General features: G+C 49.0%; 1 protein-coding gene across 3 annotated transcripts in view; it reads left to right on the top strand.

The window, feature by feature from the left end:
- MAN1C1 (mannosidase alpha class 1C member 1) overlaps nucleotides 1-20,824 on the top strand; it is a 131,770-nt gene that overhangs the window by 42,104 nt on the left and 68,842 nt on the right. For all 3 annotated transcript variants that reach the window (XR_004481678.2, XM_004266670.3, XM_049695624.1), the window contains exon 2: nucleotides 10,935-11,031. Coding sequence is in view for 2 of the 3 variants with exons in the window: in XM_004266670.3 (XP_004266718.1) it covers nucleotides 10,935-11,031 (97 nt within the window). In the remaining variant the exon portion in view is untranslated. The remainder of the gene's footprint in view (nucleotides 1-10,934; nucleotides 11,032-20,824) is intronic.

The raw sequence follows: 20,824 nt of genomic DNA, 5'->3' as shown, positions 1-20,824 counted from the left end.
AAGGAGAGGGACTATCGTGTGCAAAGGGCCCGTGGCAGGAGGAAGCATTGCTCTTTGAGGAACTGAGAAAGAAAGCTAGTGCGGCTGGGCAGAGGTGGGGAGGAGAAGCTGACGCTGGAGGCATGAATGGGGGGACTCTACAAGGCTTGATGGGCCTTACTGAGTTTGATCTTTATATCTGATGGAACTGTTCAAGTGTGTGTTGGGGGTGGGGTAAAGATATGAATAAATTTGTCCTTCGAATAATCACCATGGCTGCAGTGTGGAGAACCATGTAGGAGGCCAGAGAGGACTCCTCTAGGCCAGTTAGGAGGCTGCTGCGGGAGTCCCATGAAGAGATGGGAGTGGTGGTGCAGAGAGAAATGGATGAAGAGGTACTTAGCAGATAAATTAATAGTGTACCAGCCATTCTATGGCTGCTTTTTACTGAGCACATATTATGTTCCAGCTGCTGTGCTAAGCACTCGGCAAGTGTTATCTTATTTACTCTCAGGGTTATTATAAGGATTAAATATTCCTGTCCTTTTACAGATGAGGAAACTGAGACTCAGAGAGGTTAAGTCACTTACTCAAGGCTGCACAGCCAGTAGACAGCAGAGTCCTAGAGCAGCTTCTCAAACTTTAATGTGCATTTGGATAACTTGAGGATCTTGTTAAAATGCTGGCTTTGATTCAGCAGGTCTGGGGTGGGGCCCAGGATGCTGCATTCCTAACATGCTCCCTGGGTATGCCCAGCTGTTGGTCCCTGGACCACACTGAATAGCAAGGGTCTGTCTGCCTCTAGGTCCCACACTCTCAGCCATGGTGCCTTAGAACAGCTACAGATGGGATGAGATTTCTGAGACTGCTCAAATCTGAATCCCATCCTGGGCAGGATGTGGGTGTGCTCTCTGGACCTCAGATAGGTCAGAAGTCATATCACATTTTCACTTCCTACATTTGTCCTTCAGTAGCTCAAGCAAACCCAGAAGTGAGAGGGTTAGAGGCAGCACCTCACTGTCTATTCCCCACCCACCCCTCCACCCCTCAGCACAACCAAACCCCATCCTGCATCCGCTTCTGAAATATAGGCTGGGGTTATGTGCATTCGCAGATGTCTCATCAGCAGTTGTCAATCAGATCGTTTTGTGGGGCACCCATAGAAGGGGGTGGACTGAGAAATCTAATGTGGATGGTTTTAGGTACCAAGCTGTCAGCTGTTTCCCTGGGCTGTGCTGAAAGTGAAGGAGTAAAAAATCACCCTAACATTCTAATCTCTTCATCTGTGTGGTCATTAGATCCTGGAACCATTAGAGACCAAGCCCTTTCCCACTCAGCCCCTGTAGATGGGCCAGGTGTCACTGCTGGGAGACACCAATAAGGCTGCAAGTCGCTGTGTGAGCACTTGTCTTTAATGACTGGGAAAATCCATTTCCCTTCCTGGCAGCTTTGAGATGTTGCAACCGTGCTTCTGGGTCATTGCCAGACCTGACCCTTTCTGTGTGCGTGTTTTATTTTTATTTTTTATTTTTTTTGGTTTATTTATTTATTTATTTTTGGCTGCGTTGGGTCTTCATTGCGGCACGCAGGCTTTCTCTAGTTGCGGCGGCGAGCGGGGGATACTCTTCGTTGCGGCAGGCGGGCTTTTCATTGTGGTGGCTTTTCTTGTTGCGGAGCATGGGCTCTAGGCACGCGGGCTTCAGTAGTTGTGGCACGTGGGCTCAGTAGTTGTGGCTCGCGGGCTCTAGAGCGTAGGCTCAGTAGTTGTGGCGCACGGGCTTAGGTGCTCCGCGGCATGTGGGATCTTCCCAGACCAGGGCTCAAACCTGTGTCCCCTGCATTGGCAGGCGGATTCTCAGCCACTGCGCCACGAGGGAAGTCCGCGTGTTTTATTTTTAAAAGGGGAGGATGTCTCACTGTTTCAGTGATTGCTCCTTTCTCCCTAGCTGCCGCCAAAGAACTTTCCAATGCAAACTTTCTATTCAGTTTCCCACTCTCAAGGCGGTCCGCCAGTATTCTATTTCTTCCTCTTCTCAAACGCATCATTTCTTGGCCCCATCATTCTGGGGCCCCGCAGGCTGGGTGGGTGTCTTTGTCTGGGCAATGCAGTGGATTCTAGTCACCTTTCTGCAGGAGAGGATTCTAGAGCTCTGAGACAGGCAGAAAGAACATCTTAAACAAAATAATGTCTGCCTCAAATTAGTAAATATTTTTCATTTTAAGAGTTCATGTCATTGCAATTTGTTCAGGTGGACAAGAACAGCTTTTGTTTGAGAAAGAACTGAAGAGGTGTCTTACGATTCTGCTCTGATTGCTCTGCCTCTCACTGACGCTTTGTTTCCTGCCTCTGCAGAGCTCCGTGAAGGGAAGGCTTTGTGATCTATTGTTAGGTATTCTTTGAATCTATAAAGCATACACTGCTGGAAGGGAGGGGCTTCCAGACCATCCAGAGCTCCTGTCACTAGCATGGACACGCATTCATGCACACACACACGTGCACACACACAAAAATGATGACTGCCTGGTGTGTATTTCTAGAACCCAGTGGGGGCAGAGGTGTTTAGTTCTTGTGTCTCTTGATTCTTACAGCCACGTTCTTGATTTCTCTTTCTGTAGCTCAGGCTGCTCCTACCCCCATCAGCTGCTTCACTTCTCTTGCTGGTTGGCCCCCTCTCTGACTCCTGGCTGGAAAGGCCTTTTCCTCTATCAAAACCCACTCCCTCCCATCCACCCCAAGGCCAACCACCTACACGATCCCTTTAGGCTTTAGGAGTAGCACTGTAACATTTCTTCCTTATGTTTTTCATTTTAACAATCTTTCATTTTCACCTTACAAACATTTCTAGATATTCATTATAGAAAATCCAGAAAGTATAGGTCAATAATAAGAAAAAAATAACCACTGAACCTCTCACTATCTGACATAACCACTGTCAGCATTTTTGTGCATTTCCTTCCAGTATTTTTTTTTTCCTTTAAAACACTCGTACATAGTCCAGTGATCTTCATACCATGTAACTTGGTATCCTGCTTTTCCAACTAGTATTATATAATGAACATCTTTGTGTGTCTCTCCCTATATAGTGATATTTAGTTTATATCACTAAACATTTGGAAACACAATTTTTAATACCCGTTTCATACTTTACATCTCATACTTTAGCTCTTGCATGATTATTTTTAATTGGGAACAATACCTATCCTGTCAAGCCCACTGAACTGCCTGATCAAATGAGAGAAAGTGTGCAGAGAGCTGCACAAATATGCGCAATGATCATTCATGATGTTAGTTTTATCTTCCCAAGTGAACTACTTTGTGTGTTGTCACGAAATTGTTATATACTTTCCTATTCAACTTTTGCACAGCAGTGGGCAAAACTAGCTGTCTGGGTTTATTCTTTAAAAGGGAACATACTTATTAATAACTTTTATTTTTTTTCCTAGCAATTTCTTAGAGGCTCTGGCCTAAGGAACTTACCTGAAATATAGAAAAGGGAGTGTGCACAAAGATGTCCATTATGGCATTATTTACAATAGCCCCAAAATAAATCACTGACATGTACAATTATATGGGAGGAAGGTTAAGTAAATGATGCTGAACCTACTTGCGAAGTTATTATATAGCTGTCTAAAATGATGTTTACAAAGCCTTTGTAATAAAATGGAAGATGTTTATGTCATCATCACTGGAAGAAGCAAAGATAAATGCAAAAGAGTGGAAAGAAAGACGACAAAGTGGCAACAGTGGTTATAATATTTAAATGACAGATGATTATTTTCTTTCTCTCTTTTTCTGCAATGAGCTTGTATACCTTGGATGCATTAAAAGATAGGTAGGTAGGTAGGTAGGTAGATGGATGGATAGATAGATAGACAGATCAACCTTATTTTTTAAACTATTGGAAAGGATGTAAGCAGAAGAGGCAAGTACGGGGCACAGAACTGAGTTCAAGAGAAAGTAGTGACCCACAGGTGGGAGAAAAGGGCATGGGGGGCTGAGCCCAGACTTGGCTGGAACTTCTGGAAAATGCTTAGAACCACAAAAGGTGCCTTTTAGTTTATTTTTGGAGCAGGAAGAACAGAGTAAGGATGGGCACCTCATTTGAACATGGTAATATAATTATAAAAGGAAAAACCAAAATTGCTAGTTCCTCATTTGCTCCATCCTCTGACCAGCGTGGGCGGGACAGGCTTGGTGAGGGGAATGTGAAAGCCCAATAGGGCTTTTGAGGAACCGAGGGGTAAGAGGAGCCACACGGAGACTGGCAACAAGCACATTCTATCATAATTTATACAAGTGGGGGAAAACAGAATTCTGTCATGTATAAATCTGGGTGGAAATGACATCAACATCCTGCAACGTTCCCTAATTTTTTTTTTTTTTTTTTTTGCGGTACGCGGGCCTCTCACTGCTGTGGCCTCTCCCGTTGCGGAGCACAGTTCAGGGCTTCCCTGCTGGCGCAGTGGTTGAGAGTCCGCCTGCTGATGCAGGGGACACGGGTTCGTGCCTCGGTCCGGGAAGATCCCACATGCCGCGGAGCGGCTGGGCCCGTGAGCCATGGCCGCTGAGCCTGCGCGTCCGGAGCCTGTGCTCCGCAACGGGAGAAGCCACAATAGTGAGAGGCCCGAGTACCGCAAAAAAAAAAAAAAAAAAAAGAATTCAGACTTTTAGAAAAGTGGCAAAAGATACTACAAAGATTCACATTTACCCTTCACCCGGATTCCTCAAATGTTAGTGTTTTACCCTGTTTGCTTTGTGTACACTGTTCTCTCTCTCTTTCTACACACACACACACACACACACACACACACACACACGAGGTTTCTGAACTATTTGGGAGTAAGTTGCAAGCATAATGCCTCTTACCCCTAAATACTTCATCGTGTATTTCCAAAAGGTTGGTTCTACTTTTCTATATAACCATAGTAAAACCAGAAAATTAACGTTGACACAATACTATCTGATCCCTATACCCCATTCACATTTTGTCAATTATCTTGATGATTGTCCTTTATAGTAATAATAATGATAGTAGTTGTTATTAGTTCTGCTCCAGGATCGCATCCAAGATCACGTATTACATTTAGTTCACGTCTCTTTAGTCTCCTTCAGGCTGGAACAGTTCCTCAGTCTTTCCTTTTCTTTCACGACCTTGATGTTTTTGAAAAGTAAAGGACATTTATGTTGTAGGTTGTCTGTCTCTCAGTTTGGGTTTGTCTGATCTTTCCTCATGATTCGGTTCAGGTTTGCATTTTTGGCAGGATTACCACTGAAATGACGTGCGTTCTTCTTAGTGTGTCATATCAAATGGCATGTGATATCTATTTGTCCCCATTAATAGTTTTTAAAAATATAAATTAATAACAGCTTTACTGAGTTATAATTCACATATGATAAAATTCACCATTTTAAAGTGTAAAATCCAGTGGATTTTAGTATATTCCCAGAGTTGTACAGTCATTATCACAATCAATTTAGAACATTTTCATCATCCCAAAAGGCCCCATTAGCCATCATTCTCCATGTCTTTTTCCCTCACCCCTGGTGACTGCTAATCTACTTTCTGTCTATAGGTGCGCCTATTCTGGACCTTTCACATACACGGAATCATATGCTCTGTGGCCTTTTGTGTCTGGCTTCTTTCACTAAGCACAGTGTTTTCAAGGTTCATCCACACTGGAGCATGTATCAGCACTGCATTCCTTTCTATGGCCAAATAATATTCCATCGTATCTATTTACACATGTTGTTGGTTCATTCATCAGTCAATGGACATTTGGGTTGCTTCCACTTTGGGGCTATTACCAATAGTGCTGCTATGCACATTGTGTACAACTTTCTGTATGGACATATGTTTTTAATTTTCTAGGGTGTATGTCAGGGTACCCAATACCACCGCTAGGTTCAGTGATTCACCAGGAGGGCACATAGTCCTATTCCTGGCTGATTTACTACAGTGAAAGGACACAAAGCAAAATCATCAAAGGGGAAATGTGCATACAGAGAAGCCCTGGGGAAACCAGACCCGGCACGCAAGAGTCCTCTCTGGGTGGAGTCACCCAGAACACACTCCATTCCTTCGGCACGGAGTTGTGATGACACGTGTGAGACGCCATCCACCAGGAAGTTCATTAGAGACTCAGTGCCCAAGTTTTTTACTGGGGGCTGGTCATGTAAGTACCCTCGGCCTAACGTGTACCGAAATTCCAGACCCCCGGAAGGAAGGCAGGTGTTCAGCATATACCACATTGTTTGTACAGTCTCGGTGCAGTCAACCACCCTTACCCATCAGAGAATGGTGAGAACACTCACTAAATCCAAGTTCCCAGGCACCGGCCAAGGGCCAGATTTGCAAGCAGAGCCTTTCTAGGGATAGAAGTCTCAGGCCTACTGTGTTAACTCTGTTCTGCACGAGTCTACACCCAGGAGTGGAATTGCTGGGTCACATCGTAACTCCATATTTAACTTTTTATGCCACAGTGTTTTCCAAAGCAACTGCACCATTTTCATTTCCACCGGCAATCGATGAGGGTTTCCACTTCTCCACAGCCTGGCCCACACTTGTTATTGTCCACCTTGTTGATTATAGCCATCTGGTGTGACTGATAGGTTTTTAAGTTAGTGATTTGCAGGCATTTAGAACCAAAAATGAGAATCCGTAGGAGCCAAAATGTGTTCTCTAAGAACAAGTCATACCAGTCTAACCCCTGATTTTTCTTAAAAGAAAGAAAAGCATCTATTTTCTCTGTACTAGCTGTACGGGGGGCAGAGTGCTTCTGTATTTCAGTCCTGTCCTTCATAGTCACAAATGGAGACACAGGGCTTGGACTGCTTATCTGGAAGATTCCTCACTTGTTGACAGATGACACTCCAAGCGCAGTGCTGGAGCCAGGTGAGGGGCCCCTGCTGCTGTTTCCCCAACTCTGTCCTCAGCCCAGCCATTTAATGTTTCTCTCTAAAACTTGGGGGAGACACAGATGGCGGTCCCATGAAAGCAGGCAGAATACCCAAAACACACAGACACACACACAATGAATGATAAGATCTGGTTCCAGAAAGATCCTGACAGCACGGAATGAGTATGGAGAGTCCAGTGAGATGCAGTTGTTAGGGACAAATGGCAAGTCCACACCCACAGGGTCTGGTCCAGATGTAACCAGGGAGAGTTTACACTTCGGTTTCTGCTTGTTACCAAAAGCCAACCATAACAAATGGGTGACGAAGTCTGGGCACCCTGGAAAAACGTTGTGATGTGTATCTGCAGTTTCAGGGGATTTAGAGCTCTGCCATCGGGCGACCTGTTGAAGGAGCCGGGCTGTTCAGCCGGCCAACAGGCAGCCTAAGGTGACTTGAGAGTTGGCTCCCCCTGGATGAAGATCTGTGGTGGGAGCATATGAGCTGTCTTCCCCATGGCCCGTAGGGAAAAGCAGATTTAGATTGATTAAGAAAGAACTTTGTGAAACTCTGCAATTGAATGAGCTGCCTGCTAAGGAGGTAAGCACCCTTTCACTGGGGGTGTTCAAAGAGAGATTACTTAGTCTTTTTAAGGAACTTGCATGGGGCAGGAGGTGGCCTGAGTTCTTTGAAGCCTTAGAACTGCCTAAACATGAAGCCAGGGACTGTCCGTCTCTAAAGGCAAGTCCAGGGGCTGCCCAAGGCACATATCACCAGTTCCAGAGTGAGATTAGCCTTTCTGTAGGTCACCCTCTTCTTGTGCCCCTCACAATCCTACTTGTCCATCAGGACACTTGGGTGCCCGTGAAGCTCCCCTTGAGACACGTGCTTGCCTTCTTCTGAGCACCTCTGTTACTCAGAAGCCCCCCCACCCCATCCCCCCCGACCCATTACCTATTTTACCTGTGATGTGTGTGGTCCACACGTCAAGTCTCCCAGCCATGTGTTAAGCTCCAGAGCCAATTTTCTTGTTTGTTCTTACTTTCATTGAGCAAATACTTAATGAGCACCTATTATGTGTCAGTCCCCTGGTGAGTTGCCAGGCACGCAGCAGTGACTAGGGGATGGGGGCACTGACCAAATAGTCGCGAGTATTAAGAGTTTAACTGCAGGCTGCTGTGGGACCTGACATCAGGAATGTGGGGAGGTCGTGGGGGCCTGGCTGGGGAGGAGGACTCCCTGCAAAAGTACCCTTTCAGCTGAGAGTTGAAGGAAGATAAGCAGTTGGCAGGAAAGTGGAGGGAGGGGTCCGGGGGAGCAGTCCCACCGTGGCTGCAGCCCAAACTGCGGCCGAGCACAGGCTAGGACACCTGGTAGGTTGGGGCGCATTAGGAAGAGAAGTAAGGACCACCTGGCTGGGGGCTTTCCCCGTCATCCCCGCTTATCCAGCGCCTGGGCTTGCGAGCCGAGGTGGGAGACACAAGGATTAGCGTTCGAGGGTCTGTGTGTCCTTGTGCACGTGTGTGTGTGTGAGAGCAGCTCTAATTGCCTTCTGAATCCTGTCCCAAGCGACACAGGGATTATTTGTGCCTTCCTTCCTCTCCGTTGATGTGGATGACTGTGAGAACGGGCCACGTTCCAACATCCCCACGTCCCTGCAGTGACAGCTCCTTTGAGAACATGTAGATACCCATGGTTCTCTTAATTACTCCTGCACACCCACTTCTCTCTCTCAAGCAGGTGGGGTTTGGGGGTAGGGTGCAGTCCTCCCCCTCCAGACCTCTGCTCCTGCTTTCCTGCTGCCATTTCTGTTTTAACAGCCTCCTGCTGCTCCCCTACCCATCCCCCACCCCTCCCTCCCCTCACACTGACTTAATCGAGGCCCGCCCCCCCAGAATAAGAGAGACTGAGGGAGGAGGCCAGTCTCCCTTAAGCGCTCATACCCAGCAATTAGTTTCCCTTATTGCCAATTCAAGATAAGTAGAAAATAACCAAGGAATGGAACCAGGGCTCAAAACCTGTGTCAAGTGCTTGGCACGCAGTACCGTGACATTTGCATGTGTGTCTCCTGGGAAGCCACACATCAGGCCAAGCATGGGGGTGGGGTCTGCTGGCCTGGGAGTTGAAAGAGCTGTATTCCAGCCCTGCTGGCTGTGCCACCCTGACCACCTTCCATCTCTGAGCCTCAGTTTCATCATCTATGAAGTGGAGAGATGGTACTAGATTATTCTGCCATTTCACGGAGAGCCCAGGACACAGACCTGTCAGGTCTGCCCTCCTGGTCTGTGTGTTTTGGCCCCAGGGGTGAGCATGGCAATGGTTACTGTCCAGGTGTGCCTGGAAGAGATGGCTGCTAGACCTTGGCACCAGGAGTGGCAGAGCATGGAGAACGCAGGTGGCGATGTCCAGAAAGATAGTGCTGAGGCAGGAAGGTGGGCTGGGAGATGGAAGGAGAAAAGCAGAAGGGTGCCAGACAGTGTCTGGAATTGAGCTGGGAAATAGAAATAAACACATATAGTAGACTGCTGGTTCTCAGATGTGGCCCATGGACCACGTGGGGATGTGTTAGAAAGACAGGATGTCAGGCCCCACCCCAGACCTGCTGGATCAGAAACTCAAGGATGGGGCCCAACAGCCTGTTTTAACAAGCTCTCTAGGTGATTCTGATGCACGCCAAAGTCTGAGAACTAATAAGGTGGATGAAAGAGGGGTGGATGGATGAGGCTTGGAGAACCAGATGGGTATTTTAAAGGTTGAGCAGGAAAGAGGACTCGTGTTTGTTGATCACTTGCTGTGTGAAGTCAAAAACTGGGCATTTCCAGCTACTTGCTTTCATTTAAACCTTTCAGGATTGTGGCAAAGCAGCCCTTGTTATTCCCATCTCAAAGATGAGGCAGCTGAGGATTGGAGACATTCAGTTGCTTGCCAAAGTCAAAGAGCTAGTGGCAGGGGTAGGATTAGAACCTGGGCCTCCCGGCCCTGAAGCCTGAGTTCTCTCCACGACACCAGGCTGCCTCCCACCTGCCTGTCCTTCAGCTGTGCCTCCGCTGCCTGGGCTGGCTCCCTTCTCAGCCCCATGGTCACCGCAGAGGCCTGCTCTGCTGTCCTTCTTCTGCAGCCTGCCATCAGAGGCAAAAGGGAGAACCTGGGGAGGGGCGGGAGAGCAGGGCTGGGGACAGATTGTTGCCTTGCGTTCCTCCAGCCTCCAGTGCTAAGTGCAGTTAGGAGACAAAGGTGCTTGTATGCTTGTGATGCTGCCAGGGGGCTAACATAGTTGCCTTAATGTAGTAAGAACTCATGCATGCACTGGGTGACAGAGCTGACAGATACTCATTGCCAAGCCCTGTGCAGGGTGCTTTGGGGGAACCGAGGCAAAGAAAATGTAGTTTCTGGCTTCAAAGAGTTTGTGGTCCAGAACCAGTAAAACAAAAACTAACAGTGACCGGCTGGGGTGCTAGGAGGCCTGGGAGAGCCAGCCTGGGTCAAGCCAAGTGCAGGAGGAGTTCAAAGAGACTCAAGCAGTGACTTTAGGGGACAGACCTAAGGCTTCGGAGCCAGAGGGCATGGGTTCAATTCCCAGCATGCTCACTCACTCCCTGGGTAATCCTGGACGAGTAACCTCATGTCTCGACCTGTCTCCTTATCTACAAAATGGAGTTAACGACCCCTAGCTCAAGGGATGGTTCTATTAGATTCTAACAGGCATCCCTCGTTGAGTTTTGTTTCCTTCCATTCAGAGGGTCACTTTAGGTCCGGGAAGGCTTCATGGAAGAGGTGGCTTTTCACTTTGGCACTGATGGATGGCTAGAATGTACTTAGTGCCTTTTGTGCCTTCTCTGAGGAATCTATGGGTAGATGCAGGACACGTGGGGTTGTCGGAGAACAGCCTTCCAGGCATAACTATGAATAGAACAGTGGTGAGAGGAAGTCGTCTTTCTCAATGTGGAAGATTGTTTTTATAATGTGGTTTCAAATCCTGTTGCAAAGGGCAAGGCCAGGTGGCCAGCCCGCACTGTTGGGAATCTCCACGCTCAGGGTCTGTTTCTGCTCTTTCTTACAGATGATGCAGTTCGCCTGGCAGAGCTACAAGCGCTATGCGATGGGGAAAAACGAGCTCCGGCCCCTCACAAGAGACGGCTACGAGGGCAACATGTTCGGTGAGCTGACGTCGGAAGACCCCCTGCCCCTGGGGGCCGAGCAGAATTTCATTTTTGACTTTTTCTCTCCTGAGCTATGTCCCTGTTTCTCCAGAGCTGGGGGCTCCCAAGTCTGACTTCCTCCAGGGTTGTCTAGGCTTGTGAGCCTTCTAGGTTTGGGGGGAACCCACATGCTTCTCCCTCACCTCACACACTTCTTTATATGCACCTGTTGTTAATTTTCAGAGCAGACAAACTTGGAAATGTGAGTGGGGGCAGTGAGTGACGGACACTAGTTGCCATGGAGAAGGTGGGCAGATCTGAAGGACACAGAGGATTGGGTTTAAATCCGCTCCTCCAAGTGGCTGTAAAATGATCTTGGGTGTTTTCCTAGAGAAACCAAACATGTACCTGATAAGCTGGGCACACGCGCTGCCTTTAGGGTCTTGGGTGTGTCTCTCTCGTGGTGGCTTGGTGGACAAACAGTCACAGTTAGGGAGCAGCACGGGTGCTGCTGTGTGTTGGCAGCTTGAGTCTGACCTGTAGCCACACTTGCCAACATCTCGGTCCTTTGCAGCCGTGAGATCCTCCTCAGCCAGAGCCTCGAAAGCCCTTCTCACCTGGAGAGACTGCAAAGTGCCTCACTGTGGGCACGGCTTTAGATATCAAATGTAATTCCCGGACAAATCACCAGCGCCCCTCTCTGCAGGCCTTTCACATGAAAAGATGCTGGAGGCACCTGGCTTCCTTCTTCCCTGCGAGACAGGAGCTATCTGAGGAGCTGGGAACAGAAATTCATCACCTGTATTCCCCACCCCTTAGAGACACAGGCTCCTGACATCAAGAACCAAAGAGCTAAGTCAGATGAAAATCCCCAGAAAATTTTCAAAAGCAGGTTTACAAGGCCCCCCATGCGTAGGGCAGAGCATTTGTGTTACGGGAAAAGGGACACAGGACCTACCTTCCTCCATGTCACCAGGCAGCATCCCAACGCTTCTGGCTGTTCAGACAGTTCACTCCCCTTGGGTAGGGGGGTGTGATTTGGGGTAGCTGCTGCTGCTGCTTTTCCCCCCTGCTTATCATAGGCATGTAGGGGAAAAGAGAAAGTATCAAAAAGTGTAAAGCAGGCCAAAAATAACTCGTTCTGCCATGTAGATGCAGCCTCTGTGCACATCTTGTCTTATTTCCTTCCAGTCTTTTCTTCAGTACACCTCCCCCACCCATATACAATATTATGTTCTTCCTTTTCTTTTTTTTTTTTAACTGAACGTTACATCATATGTGTTTCCCTAACTCGTGTAAATTTTTTCATAAAGAATATTTTTAATGGCTGCAGTTATTGCATGGATGTGCCGTAATTCGTTTAACCATCCCACTAATGTTGGACAAAGGTCCTTTCCAATTTTTCACTATTAAAAATAACACGGCAGGGCTTCCCTGGTGGCGCAGTGGTTGAGAGTCCGCCTGCCAAGGCAGGGGACACGGGTTCGTGCCCCGGTCCAGGAGGATCCCACGTGCCGCGAAGCGGCTGGGCCCATGGGCCATGGCTGCTGAGCCTGTGCGTCCGGAGCCTGTGCTCCGCAACGGGAGAGGTCACAACAGTGAGAGGCCCGCGTACCGCAAAAAAAAAAAAAAAAAAAAAAAACACGGCAGTTATCATCTTTGTGCATAAAACGTTGTCTTAGGATAGGTTCTGAGAGAGGACTCCTGAGTCGTGGGGAGGAAGACAGGTGTTTCCTTAACCTTAGATATGAAATGTGTGGATTCTAGTTTCAGAGGCTGGCTGCCTGACCTGTCCAGATCATAGACTTCCCCAACACCCACACCAGCCCTGGGGAAAGACGGCTGGTGTGGCTCTCATCAAAGTTGTTGGAGCTTTGGCTACTACTATAAATGAGGGACATAATCCTCTCTCTCTACACAGTGTGCAAATATTCAGGGAATTGGTGGAGGTTGGGGGAGGCTGTTGATCTCTGAAACTGCGGCGCATGGGCCTAGCTATTGCTGTGGCCATCCACGGGGATAGAGGGAGCACTGCTGGGAGGAACTGGGCTAAGCCAAGTCCCATTTTCTGAAATTCCTCAGGGCCTCTGATTTAAATCTCAACCCTTTGGCCCCTTTCCCATCACTGAGCCTCAGGAAGAGTGGGCAGCTTGGAATGATGCAGAGAAACCTGGACCTTGAACCAGAAGACCTGGGAGCGAGTCCTCACTCTGCCCTGAACTATCTGTGTGGCCAAGTCACTTGACCTCTCTGGGCCCCTGTTCGTTCATCTTGCACACTCAGGTTGCTATGAGAGCGTGCAGGAACGTGCAAAGGGCCAAGTATATATGAGTGATATAGGATTTCCACAGTAATAAGTGTGGTCGGCAGTTGCCCAGGTGAGCCCATGGAGGGTTCTGAGGTCCCCTGTCTCCCAAGAGCGGCCTTGGCTAAGGCCCTGGGTACCCGGTCATCCTGCGCCTGCAGCAGTCCTGGCAGTGAGACAGGGCCTTCCTTCTGTAGCCAGCCACTGAGCTGCAGTGGGAGGCTGGCTCCTGGGTAGGACCCCAGGCACTGGGCAGGGAGAAGCTAGTCTTGATTTTCTTACACTTTCATTCAGCAGCTGCTTGTGTAGTGCCATGCCCGGTGCTGACTGCTGGGGATGCAGGGATAAATGACACAGTGAAAACTCCACCAGCTCTGCAGAGACGTACACTGGCAACCCTTCCTCGGAGCCTCTCTGGGGTCTGTCTAGGTGCTCTCAGAATGAGGGGCACGTAGAAGGGATCATGATCAATGATGTGACCAGTCCTTCACTGGCTTCTGACTCTAGGTCCCTGGAGCCCAACAAGTTCAAAATGACTTCACTCCTTCCTGGTTGAGTGACCTTGAGTGTTCTCTGAGCCTGAGTTTTCTGTAAAGTAGAACTAATGAAAACATCATACCCCCAGCCCAAGGCCTGCCTGACACACAGAACCATCTTAATAGCTGGTAGTTATGCTTATTGTTGCCACAAATGGGTCTGATGATACAGATGCTTATGCCAACACCCCCAGAGGAGGAGAGTTGAGGGGCATTCGAGGAACCTGGAGGAGGTTCTAGTTTGGGTTGGACCCATGAGGGGCTTGGAAGCCAGACTGTTCTGGATGATAGGAGTTGAACTGGCCTGAATGAAGCTGCTTCTCACGCCACTGGCTTCTTTTGCTGGACTCACATGGGCTTGTGGGTGGCCTCGTTCCTGGGCTGTCATCAGTCACCTCACTGTAGGCTGGGCCCTGCAGGGCATGGTCAGATGGCAGCTGTCCCCACCCTGCCCTGCCTGGCTGAGTGGATGTTCAGGGTCCCTAAGCAGCCTCCTGCATCCTGGTGCATATCAGTCTGCCACGGGCCCTTGCAGGCTCCTCCCTGGGCCTGTGGGGCCAAGAGAGCTGCATACGGGGTAGAGTAACGAGCTCACACTGGTGCCTGGCTTTGCAGGATTTACACGGGATGCAACGAAGACATCGGCTGCAGAGCCTGGTCTCCCCCCGTGTGGCAGTTCACCAAACTGAATTTACCCTCCCCACCACCCGTGCGCCCCCCCCAAATCTGTTCTCACTTTGAAAGTAAGACCTCTGGGTGAGGCACCTCTCAAGCCAGTTTTTGTGTCCTGAGCAATTCAGTGTTAAAGTCTCTTCCTATTTACCGCAATCTGGCTCAGCAGGTCCTGCCAGAAAATGCCCCCAAGACCCTAGCGGCTGCCAGCAAAGTGGACGCAGCCTGTTCCTCACGGGCACAGGGCCGGCACTCGATGGTGATGCTCTCATCACTGTGAAGTCACAGGGGTGAGTCTGCCGCTTGAAGAACACATTCGAGGAGGGCAGTGTAGAGGAACCAGCCATAAAGCAGCAGCTGGTGATGCCGTAAAGCACAGTGGCTCCGTACTCAGAGGCCCAGCTTCCTTACCTGTAAAAGGGGCTGCTCCTAGGACCTGGGGGAAGCCAGCCGAAGAGCGTGGACTCTGAGGCCAGATGGCTTGGATTTGCGTGCTGCTCTGCCACTGCCCATCTGTGTGACCTTAGGCAAGTTTCTTAACCTTTCTGGGCCTCAGTTTCCAGCCTTAAATTGGGGACAACAGTAATACCTACTCGCAGGATTGTTTCGAGAACCACATGAGTTAATTTGTGAGAAGTGCTTATATTCAGGCCTGGCACACAGGAAGCATTCTTCAAGTTCAGCTGCTACGAGGATGACATAAGGCCCTTAGGACAGTGTGTGCTTCTCCCATTTTGACTGGGCTATGACCGAGTCTCCTGGACCCAGGGACCCACGTGCGGACTCCAGGGCTTTCCCAGCCCTGATCCCTCCTGCCCTGTTCCCCTCAGCCCTCAAGCGCCTGTGGCAGAGATCACGGATGGGCAGCCCACTGGTAGTCAGTGTACCTCTCACCCTTTCATTTATAGCAGCTTACAATGGAATTTTTAAGAGGGAAGAGTCAGGGGAAAGTTAGGGCTCAAGGCTATGGAATAAATCGGCCTCCTGACAGCAGAAGGGTTTCCAGGAGAATAGTGGGAGCTCATACCCAATGCCAGCTGTCAGCCTTAAAGCACTTAATGACATTAATCCTCCCAAGAGCTCAGAGTGATCACAAGAGCTCCATTCTCCCTTGGCATTGGGGAAATCGGTACTGGGCGCAGAGTCTTGAGAGGTCCCCAGCAGAGAGGCCCTTTGGTGGCAAGTCCAACTGCCTCACCTTAGAGTTGCGGAAACCAAGCTCAGAGAGGGGAAGGGACTCAACCGGGGTGACACAGCATGTTAATTGTAGGTGTGGAATTTGAATCCTGGTGGCCTAGTCCCAGCCCAGTGCTCTTTGCACCACCCATTCTGAGATTAGCCAAATTGTCCAAGGCCAGATTGTCAAAGCACAGGCCTCTGGTTCTGGCCAGATCACCACCAGGAACTAGACGTTCTCAGAACTCTAGCAAGAGCAGATTGTCTTTCAGGAGGTGTATGATTTGGGAGCCAAGAGCCCACCTGCTTCCTGTACATGCATCATCCCAGGCACCGTAGCTGTATTCTCTCGTGTCCTCCTCACAGCCCTGCTAAGGTATAAATTACCCCCTTATCCCCATTTCACAGATGAGGAAACTGAGACTTGGCAAGGTTTAGGACTTGCTTAGTCACACAGTTATCAAGCAGAGACTTAATCACAGGTCTGCTGGACTCCAAAGCCCAATCCACAGACCACCATGTGGTCCTGTCCTCCAGTGACCACGTGTGTGGCTGTAGAGAAGGGAGCAGGGGCAGAGGGATGGTCTCAGGGTTGGTGGTATTGCATCTTCTACTCCAGTGCCCTCACAGAAACCCAGAAAGACATGTATTTCAGGTCAGGGTCTGCGGCCACCCATCTGAAGGCATCATGATTTATTGGACATCAGCTGACTATTCAGGGCCTGGGGAAAAGATTCAGATTTCCCTCTTTTCTCCCACCATAGGAAAATATTTAATCTCTGCCATTAACCTAAAAACAGCTACTTACAAGACATGCCGTTGGCTGTCAGCATAATGAGCTGAGAAGAGCATGGATTTGAGAATCAGACCAGCCTGAGTCTGAATTCCGGCTCTGCCACTTACTAGTCATGTGACCTTGGGCGAGTTTCTTAAACTCTCTGCACCTCAGTTTCTCCATCTGTACAATGAGGACAGTGGTGAGGAGTAGATAAAGTTGATGTTTGTAAAACCTGCCCATATGCTTAAATAGACTTGCCCATATGCACTCATTAACCATAAGCTACCGCTGTTATTATTATATCAGTTATAAAATAATTGTGAGAATAATTATATCCTGAGACAAAAACAAACAAACAGTGTGTGGCACACAGTAGGCTCTGGATAAATATTGTCAGATGAATGAATTGCCCCCCTGCAGTCTCTGCCTGCCCTGTTTTCCCTTAAGCCCTTCCTCCTGGTCCTGCTGTGCTCAGTTCCTCTCATCCTCTGCAGCTGCTTTGACCTCCTCCATCACAAAGTGCATTAGGAATCGGCAAACTGACCCTGAAAGAGCAGCAGTCCTGCTTAGTCAGCGGCTCTGATCTTGGGCATCTTCTCTGTGGAGGATAGAGGTGCTTGTATAGCCAGAAGCGCCGTCCCTCTGCTCCAAGCTGGCCCAGGGTGACTGTCAGAGCCCCAAATTGGATTCTGCCTCTGCCTGGTGAATCCCTGATAGAACTGCCCAACCAAATCCCCATCTCAAGGGATGATTATGGCCTTGGGTGAGTTAAGAGGGAAAATGAACACAGCACAATTTTTCAGATCACAGGCTGGGAATGTTCGGCCTTGGAAGAGAAAAAAATAATCTTTGCCTTGTAAACAGAGCAAATATGATGTTGAAGAGGGAATAAATCCAGGCCCCAAGATGTCATTTTTACAATTGCATTTTGGCATGTGACTTAGTGCCTTCTGCAAAACGTTCACGGTCTCCTACACAGACACACACACACCAATCTTACCGGGTCTTTATTGTGGGCGGAGAGCTGCACTGCAGTGTGGCTGCCGGGAGAACTGCATACTTTGCAGATAGACAGTTTGTGAAAACCACTTGCTTCCCAGTTTCCACAGGTCTCCATGCTGTTTCCACGGTTCTCTGTGTTTGTTTCCGGGTGGCAGCGGTTTTGACTTTGGAGTTGTGCCTGGTTCAAATCCCTGGTGTTTACCAACTGAATTAAATTGGACAAGTCACAGAGTTCTCTGAACCTCAGTTTACTCACCTGTAAAAGGAGGCAGGCGGGGCTAGGTAGCCCCAGTACAGTGCCTGGCACCCAGTAAGTCTTCATAAAACGTTAGGTTGTTTCTTCCCTGAGTGCAGACACACCCTTCCCAGTCCGTTTCCTATCTCCTCTCTTATCGGGTAACAGGGCACTTGGACTTATCTGGCTGAAAATACTATATCTGCTCTTATAAGTTTTGTTTTCCGGAGGTTTTTCTTTTTTTTTTTTTCTTTTCTGAAAAACAAAAACAAAACACCAAATATCCATAGTTCTTAGAAAATCGATGTCAGGTTGTGTCGCTCCCTGATTCTGGCAGGCCCGTGGTGCACATTCCTGACCCAGGCTCCGAGTTAGATTTGAGAAAGAGCTGTCATCAGCCTCCTCGGAGGTGGCGATGTTGCAATTCCTTGGGTAGAATGGGTCAGGCTTAAGGGCAACAAGCAGATCTTCCCGGCAGTCACATGTCTTGGGAGCCCCGGCTGCTCCATCTGGAGGCCAGAGGCTGTCAAAGCACGGGGGAAATGGATTAGAAGCACCAGTCACTGGCAGATGGCCTTTAGCACAAGGAGGGAAATTGCATAAAAATATGGACCCCACACGTGTGAAGGACAGATAGGACTGGCCGTTGCTGGTCAGATGCTGCAGCTCCATGGGGGCCTCCCTGTGGCCTTGAATGACACATCCACGGTTCCTCAGCCACCTTCTAAAGACCAGGATGTCCCTCGGGTCACACTGGGTGATGAGCAAAGCAGAGCGCTCACCTCTAAATCAGCCTGCTGGACTTTCACGCTCTCAGGCTGCCGACCATTCAGGGCGCGCTGCTCTGCACCCTCCTCCCGAAAAGGTTTGTTTTTTTCCCAAGCAGTCTCTAATTAAGATGCATCTTAGCTGTTTTCTTTTTGTTTAAAAGGCTTCCCACCAGCACAGAGCATAATTTATTTCTCTAGAAAATCTAGCAGCAGGTTGTTGTAAAAAGAAAACTCGAGGCTCGGAGCCTCAGGTCCCCATCCCAGCCCTGGCGCCAGCAGCCATGGGAGCCGGCGACCTCCCCTGGGCCCCGGGCCCCGTCTCGGCTTCAGTACAAAGAGGTTTGCACCCTGGCCCCTCGCTGTCCTCTCTGTGATTCTCGGTTGGTTACTAGGCTGATTTCTTACTTTCTCTTTTTTTTTTTTTTTTTCCGCCTCTGAGTGGCTATTTGGGCTATGCCGATTCTCTTGAAATCTGAAATTTTAGTAGCAAGTTTTGCTTCTGTTGGGGAGGAGTGAGTCAGGGTATCTATTCCCAGAGCAGGTCGCTAGGGATGCATAAGATGATTCATATTGAAACTGACATTCCCTCCTGGGGGTGACGTGTTCCTGCCCAATTTACAAAGACCTTTCCTTCCTTGGAAACAAGGCAGAGCCCACAGCAGACAGCCAGCACTCTTTTCTTCGCACCGCACTGATGGCGAGCACTTGCCAAATTTCCCAGCAAACTCAGTGACAAATAGGTACGTGGATTCGCAGAATCTCAGACTGTCTGTGCCAGTTGGATTCTTTGAAACCATCTGGTCCAGTGTCTAAGGCTGGGGAAAGAGGCGCAAGGGGGACAGGGACTCAGGAAGGCCTAATAACCAGGACTTGAACTCTGGTACTTTGACGTGAGCCTCTTTTTTTTTCTTTTTAATTACTTTTCAAAAATTGAGATGTAACTTATAACTTACATACAGTACAATGCACAAATCTTAAGTGCACAGCCCAATGAGTTTTTACATGTGGATGCACCCCTTGATCTGCACCCACAGATCAAGATAGAGAGCACTTCTGTTACCCTCCAGAAGGTTCCCCCAGACCCTTCCTGGTCCCCAAGGGCCATTGCTGTTCTGACTTCTATCGCCTTAGATTCGTGTTGTCTGCCTTAAAATTTCATATCGTACTGTATGTACTTTTATGGTTTACTTTTCTTTCACATAATTATGTCATGAAGGGTTCATTCTTTTTCAAGTGTATCCATTCTACTGTTCCTGGACATTTTTGTTCCCAGCATTTGGTAATTATGAGTAAAGCTGCTATAAACAGTTTTTGTTTGTCTCTTAGTTTAACATTTAGTGAGTGCTTCAGCCGTGCTCTGGAGAGGGCAGGGCCCCTGCTCTTCCTGCCTTGACTTACGGGTGAGTCGGGGCTCTCAGGCCAGCTGCCTCAAGTGCCCCTTGCAGCAGAAGGAACAGTCGGCCGAGGCTTCCTTCACTACCCCCTCCCCACACTGTCTCACCAGCCCACCCAGCTGTGACACACGGGCACAGATGGCGTGAACTGGAGCTTCTTTAGTTCAGCTACTAGGCTAGGAAAGGGGTCTTAATAGAGAAAATGTTGACCTTGAGTTGTCCAAACCCTGGCTCCACCACTAACCCACTGGGTAGGTGTCCCATTTCCTTTTCTGAGCCTCAATCTTCTCTCCTGTGGAATGGGGATGATGACACCTTCTCACAGATTGTCATTGGGATCACAGGAGACCATTTCTTTATCTGCCAGTGATCATTCAGTGCCTACTGTGTGCCACTAGACCCTGCTCGAGACACGGGAAACAGCAGGGACCAAGATGGACACCCACGTGGATGTCCCAGGCTAGTGAGGAGACGTAGGCATGAACTTGTAGTTTCAATTAAGGCAGTATGAATGCCATGAGGTACAAGCTCACACCAAGGGCTCCTTAACTCATCCTTGGAGGGATGGGCTTCAGAAAGATTTCCTGGGGGAGATGGCCTCAACTGAGGCCTGAAGCATGAATGAAGAAGCATAAGAGAGGGATCACGGGCACAGAAACACATGTGCAAAGGCCTCGAAGGGGAGACTGAGCACAACTGTGGCTCCTTGGGGTCTAAAAGGTGTTCAGTGTGACTAGAGAGGATGAGGGCATAGTGAGAGACCATCTGTGAGCAGCTGGCATATTAAGGGGACCTGTGAATGCTCCCCAGTGTTTTCTCCCCACCCCAGACCCCAAGAGCCAGGAGACCCGGCTTCTCATGGCTTCTGCTCTGTGACCCAGGCAAGGCCTGTTCCGTCTGTGAGCTCATTTCCCCACCATACAACGTGGGCGTCTGGCATATG

The sequence above is a fragment of the Orcinus orca genome, chromosome 1 (assembly GCF_937001465.1).
Source record: "Orcinus orca chromosome 1, mOrcOrc1.1, whole genome shotgun sequence".
Taxonomy (NCBI): domain Eukaryota; kingdom Metazoa; phylum Chordata; class Mammalia; order Artiodactyla; family Delphinidae; genus Orcinus; species Orcinus orca.
Note: the sequence above shows the minus strand (reverse complement) of the source record. Positions and strands in the feature narration are given on the sequence as shown.